The following is a 6,000-nucleotide window of genomic DNA, read 5'->3' on the forward strand; positions in this document are numbered from 1 at the left end:
ACCAGGGCAGAGGGGAAGGAGAACCTCTCTCGACCTACTAACCACCCCCCTTCTAATACACCCCAGGATGCCATTGGCCTTCTTGGCCACAAGGGCACAGTGCTGGCTCACGGTCATCCTGCTGTCCACCAGGACCCCCAGGTCCCTTTCCCCTACACTGCTCTCTAATAGGTCATTCCCCAACTTATACTGGAACTTGGGGTTGTTCTTGCCCAGATGCAAGACTCTACATTCGCCCTTGTTATATTTCATTAAATTTTTCCCCGCCCAACTCTCCAGCCTGTCCAGATCTCGCTGGATGGCGGCACAGCCTTCTGGCGTGTCAGCCACCCCTCCCAGCTTGGTGTCATCAGCAAACTTGCTGATAGTACACTCAATTCCCTCATCCAAGTCACTGATGAATATATTGAACAATACTGGCCCCAGTACTGACCCCTGAGGCACTCCACTAGATACAGGCCTTGGCGCTAGAAGAGCTGTACTCTGTGCCTCAGCAGAAGCTGCAGGCAGTAACTGCCTTGATTTAAGCACACAGAAAGCTTTAAAGCTCAATTTGCTAGGTTAATCTCTGTTCCACCTCAAGTTTGGACATGTGCACTGCTGGAAAAGACAACTTTTCCACCAGTGGTGGCAAGTTGTGAGACAAGGTCCCAGCGAATGCTCTCCTGGGGAGACCCTGAAACCCTGCTGACACTTGGGACTGGCACATGAGTTAGTGTGGAGGGAGCAGACCCAATTTCCAGCATGGATGCTCATGCCTGATAGCAGCACTGCAGTGCCCAGATCATTTTGACGCTGTCTCCAGTCCAGGATCTGGTGGTTCTGGCTGCTGCATATTCCAGTTCTCATGCCTGTGCTCACACCTACACCAGCCAAAGGAGCGACTAAGTACCTGCCATTTCTTTCTCTCCAACAGACATTACCCCCTATTACAAACCACCCTATGCCCAATCTGCCAGCTGGACACCTTCAGAGGAGGCTGCTGTTGGATAAAGAAGCCAGCCGGGTGTGGATCAAACCAGAGGCTCCCAATCCCATCCTCTTACACCTTGGTGTGACAGCCAGGTCTTACTCCATTGAGGATTTCTTCAGCAACTTCACCTCAGAGTTCCCCAAATATTTCTTGTCCCGGTAAGAGATCTGGCTTTTTGGATTGGCATCTTCATCTGAGCCAGGACTGCCCACACTGTGATATGCGCTGAACTTGGAGCTTTGCTCTGTTCCTCTCCAGTGCCTCAGTCTTAGGCAAGAGATGCTTTGCTTTCCCCAGCATTAGCTGGCATGACCTGTTTCTCTTCCTCCCTCAAAAGGGGGATACTGTCAGAGCTCAGTGCTCCTCTCTTACAGTGTCCCTGCTGCTGTCACAAATGCAGCAGCTCCTACTCCTCTTCTGGTTCCCTGCACTGTTCCTGCTTCCCTGCAGTGCTGCTGCTCACCCAGGGGGATGCAGGTCTTTGGTAGTTCCATTCAGTAGTGCTGCCACTGATGGGACAACTTCTTTCCCAGCCCTTTCAGTGACCAGCCCTCGGAGAGCAGGTTTGTGGATGTGAGTTGGGACAGAGACAGGATGGACATGGACCCTGAATGGCTGTCCCTGGCTGCTGCTTCCAAACAGGAGCTGCAGATAGTGACTGACATACTCACAGGTGTCATCAGGTGCGTGTCCCTTCACTCTCACCCGGTTTGGAGCCCCTGTTCAGGGGAGTGTGTGCAGCATGGCCAGCCCTCTGCTCATCCCAGAGGAATCTGTACACTCCTGCTGCAACAGAATGTGGGATCCAGCCTGCTGAAGGCTGCCCTGGGGACTACGAGCTCAGGAGTCCCAGTGTGACAGTGAAAGGCAGGGTCTTGCTCCCCAGCTAGGGGCTGGGCCTGTCTGCATAGTGAATGGTGTCACTGCCCAGGGACCAGGGCACTCTGCCTGCCATCATATTGGGAACATGCTGCATTGGGATTCACCTATTTTATTTGTCAGCTGGAGAAATGTGAAGAAGGGGTGCTGGCGAGGCAAAGGTAGTTTCCTTAGCTCAAGCCATCTTGCTGCCTCCCTTAGGCCTAGAAAGCAAGAAGGGGCAGACTAAACACTGACATCAGTCAGAGTTTTCCTCTGATTCGTACTGTCTTGTAGAGATCCTCTGGGGTCAAACTGATATCTTATTTGCTGGGATTCATCCCTTATTTTCCTCCTTGCAGAGGCCTGTTGGAGAACACACAGTTCCATGATGCAGTGAGAAGAAGCCTGGATGAGCCCATTCCATATTTCTCCCAGTTCCGGTGTGCAGAATCAGCAGAGCTCCAGGACAGGAGGCAGTGCTCTATGGTCTTCTCCACGGCCTCTGCTTCACCAGATCTTTACCCTGACGAGGGTGGAGAGGGGAAACAAATGAGTCAGGAAGCCTCTCCCAGCAATGATTTGCTGGACTCTTGGGTCATTTTTCACCACGAGCAGTTGAGGGAGCAGAAGGAGCTGATGAGCAGGTAAGGAAGAGCTCACACATAAAAGGCAAGGGCTGCACAGGCAGGAGAGCCATAGCAGCACACTGCCTGGCCAGAAACTCATTTCTCCTTCAGCCCTGTGGCATTTCTGCTGGGGTGTTCTGTGTGCTGTAGGTGGAAATTGATGCTAGCCCACCTAGCCACCCTCTCCACAGCACAGTTTGTGAAGAGTTCAGGTTTGGTGTGTCTTAGGGTTGAACCATGGGCAGTGCCAGGATGCTGATAGTGAGTGAAGTTTGCTTTATGCTTGAGCATTCACGGCCATATTAGACATCAGAGTGCACGTGTGCTTACCTTACCTTTTATTTTCACTGCAGTATTTCATCACCTTGCACTTGCTGTGGCTACTCTGTTGTACACTGCTACAGGCCACAAGTGTATGCACAAACACTAACCACAGCACAGCTTGGAGGGAGAAACCAGTAACACCACAGTCACCCAGCTCTGTCCAAGGCCAGGGCCTGATGCCAGCTGGTGACAGTTCTGGGAGAAGGGTCAGCACCCCATTGCTCAAGTCTTTGGTTCATTGGCCTTGGTGTGTAGGAAACAATGTGTGCTCCACTGCTGTGCCTGATGTGTCCCAGGAGGAGTCACAGCAACCAGTCTGCTTTATCTGTGTTCTGATAGCTGTCCTCTGCCTGTACTTTTGCCCCTCCAGGCAGCCGGCCTTTGGGAACCTGGTGGAGTCGGTGCTGGAAAACACACTGCAGAATATCCTGATTGAAGCCAGCCATGGGGAGGTGGTGCTGACAGCCCGGCCCAGGGTCATTGCTCTACCCCACAGCCCTTCCCGAAGGTAGCAGAGTGTATCTGTGCTGTAGCGGGGGACAGGACCTGTCCTCAATATGTCAGGCTGAAGCACAGCCTGTTTTCTAAACTGTGTGGTTTAACTGGAACACTGCCTATCAATGCCGAGATTGCCTGTGCAATAGGGGAAACCTACTCCCAAAGCCTCTGCCCCTTCTTGGCTTGTCTTGAGCCACAGAGCACAGGTGGGAACACTACAGCCTTTCTGTGGACCCCAGACCACCACGCAGTGCTGGGGCAGGGCCCTGGGAGCGAGCAGCTGGTGAAGGGGCTGGCCTGAGGCACTGGAGAGCCCAGCACAGGGAGGGTCTCTTGGGAAAAGGGGTCAGGGAGCAGGCAGCACAGCCCCCGACAGCAGAAAGGAGGCAAACCTTTTATAGTCCAAGGCTAGTAGTGTGGGATCTAGTTAGATTGGGGAAATGGCCACTGGTGGGGAGGCAGATTTGGGACTGAGGGCAAAGCATGAGGATTTGCCCCAGCTTGGGCAGAAGTGCAGGGAGATGGGATTGAGGGAGGATGGGAGAAGGTTATTGTATAAAGATGTCATCTCCAGAGCTGCAGGAGTCTTGTCTAGGTAGACAATGGGTGCTCCTTGTGATCCCTCAGGAAGGGATGATTACCTGGAGGGAGGCGGCCACAGGCTGCACTCTCCCCACCCCAGAAGTAATCTCTTCTTCTTCAGAATCACCAGCCCAGCATGCCCACCCTCAAGACCATAGCTGCTGGGCACTGTGCTGCTTGAGCTCTTCAAGCACATAAACTCTCTCCACTTTTCATCACGTCCCTGTGATGTCCAGAGCAACTCTGATCCTCCCACACCATGATCTGAGCTCAGCATGCTGCCTGCCTCTGAGGGGATATGTCCTGATTATGTCTTCAGCTCCAATTTTAATCCTGTGGAAACTCCACAGCGGAGTCCATGAGATCTCTCTTCTCTGTGGCTGGTCACATCATCAGAGAACAACCTCCCTGTGCTACAGGGAGCACATGGACAACCTCTGTGGCTGTTTCCACTGCCCTCTGCCTGTACCAGCTGGGAGAGGAGTGGAATCTGCTTTGAAATGTAGCTGAGGAAGGACTGACAGCTGGGCACTGAGGTGCTGAGCCCCTGCTGACTGCAGTAGGACACAGGTACTGAACCCTCCTCCCCTCCTTGCTCTAGTGACCCAGCCGGAGAGCAGCTGCAGCGCTGTAGCACACTCAGCAGCCCAATAAAACCAGCTTGGCCTCTGGGCACACAGACAACCGCTGTGTAGTGTATGTAATCCATGCATGTGGGTTTGGGAGCACCCTGGACAGGCTCTCCTCTCTTCAAATAGCCCGGCTGTCACCCGGGGAAGGGGATGCCTTGGCCTGGCACAGGGGACCGGGAGGCTGTCACTGTGCAGGCGTGGGGTTTGTCACAGCCAGGAGGTGGCAGTGTCAGTTGTGAGAAGTGCCAGGTGCCAGCGCGGAGCTGTGGCTGGTGCTGGGCAGCAGCTGCCTGCGCCCTGGCAGAGCCTGCAGGCTGACCATGCCAGGAGCACGGCTGGCTTTGCAGCATCTCCCGTCTTCTGCAGCCCTGCCACAGGCTCTGCTATGCAGGAGTCACTCAGCCACCCTGCTCTGGTGGGAATGCGGCTGCTGTCCCCCTCCAAATCCTCTCGTCCTGTGTTCCCAGTGCCAGCTCCCAGCCAAGACCAGAGCTGCACCTTCTCCCCTTGCAGCCCCAGAGAAAACCATGCATGAGGAGCTGCAGAGGGCTTTTGTCCTGCTCAGCAAAGCGCAGATGCCTGCTGTGCCCGGGGGTGCTGCAGCTCAGCCAGCAACCCCCAGCACTCCACTCTGTGCAGGAGCCGTGCTTGTGTAACCATTACTAAGCCCCGGGGCTGAGCTGTTCTTGTTGTCAGAGATAGAGCAAAGGCACTGCCAGCTCCTGAGCTCAGCCTAGGTGCCTGGGGCCTTCATGTGTGTCCTGGATCCTTCTCATGAGAAGTACAGACCCTCTCCTCCCTCCCCAATGCTCCAAGTGCCAGGTCTCCTACATCACAGCAGCTTTTCTGTCTTTTTCTGGGCTTTGGCTGGTGCTGAACAGGCGATGGGGTACCACTGCCTTCCTGCTCAGCTCAAGGCAGCCGCAAGGCCTGGCTGTTCAGTCCAGTTGGGATGACTCTGCCTGGTCCTCACTAGGATTTTCTCACTACAGATGGTCTGTAGTCGTGTGACAGCCTTCCTGAATGGGTAACACAGGCAGGAGCAGGAGCCTCCACATTGTTCTAGAGCAAGTTGAATCCAGCTGCCTGCAAGAACTTGGGGCAGCTTGGAGCAGTAGAGACAGGGCCAGTGTGTTTGTCCATTCTCAGATCTGCTGCATGATTTGATGATCTCTGTACTGCATCACCTTGAACTCCTCTGCCTTATGGGACAGATGGGTCAACATGGGAACTGCTATATGTTGGTCTGGTGTGACACCCAAGAGCAAATGGATAGAGCCTGAGTGCAAACACATGTGCAGAGAATATTTTTGTTGCTAAAGCTCCTAACCTCCCCACTGTCCCATGCTGAACACAACCTGGATCTGGAGGAAATGGAGCTCACACTGTGCGTGCCTGTTGGAGCACTATCAGAGGTAAATTCAGTTTTCTGATTGACGTCTCTCTAGTAGGAGAAAGCCCTGAGACAGTGCCTCCAGCAATAGATAGGTCAGGAACAAGAGGT

At 53.9% G+C, this 6,000-nt stretch overlaps 1 protein-coding gene across 1 annotated transcript in view; it reads left to right on the forward strand.

Annotated features, from left to right (window-relative positions):
- The window catches only part of CFAP65 (cilia and flagella associated protein 65), a 30,461-nt gene extending 26,439 nt beyond the window's left edge, over positions 1 to 4,022 (forward strand). The window contains exons 28-32 of the mRNA XM_065637986.1: positions 917 to 1,131; positions 1,507 to 1,656; positions 2,194 to 2,478; positions 3,155 to 3,292; positions 3,986 to 4,022. Coding sequence (XP_065494058.1) covers positions 917 to 1,131; positions 1,507 to 1,656; positions 2,194 to 2,478; positions 3,155 to 3,292; positions 3,986 to 4,022 — 825 coding nt within the window. The remainder of the gene's footprint in view (positions 1 to 916; positions 1,132 to 1,506; positions 1,657 to 2,193; positions 2,479 to 3,154; positions 3,293 to 3,985) is intronic.
- Positions 4,023 to 6,000: the final 1,978 nt, after the last annotated feature.

The sequence above is a fragment of the Caloenas nicobarica genome, chromosome 6 (assembly GCF_036013445.1).
Source record: "Caloenas nicobarica isolate bCalNic1 chromosome 6, bCalNic1.hap1, whole genome shotgun sequence".
Classification (NCBI taxonomy): Eukaryota; Metazoa; Chordata; class Aves; order Columbiformes; family Columbidae; genus Caloenas; species Caloenas nicobarica.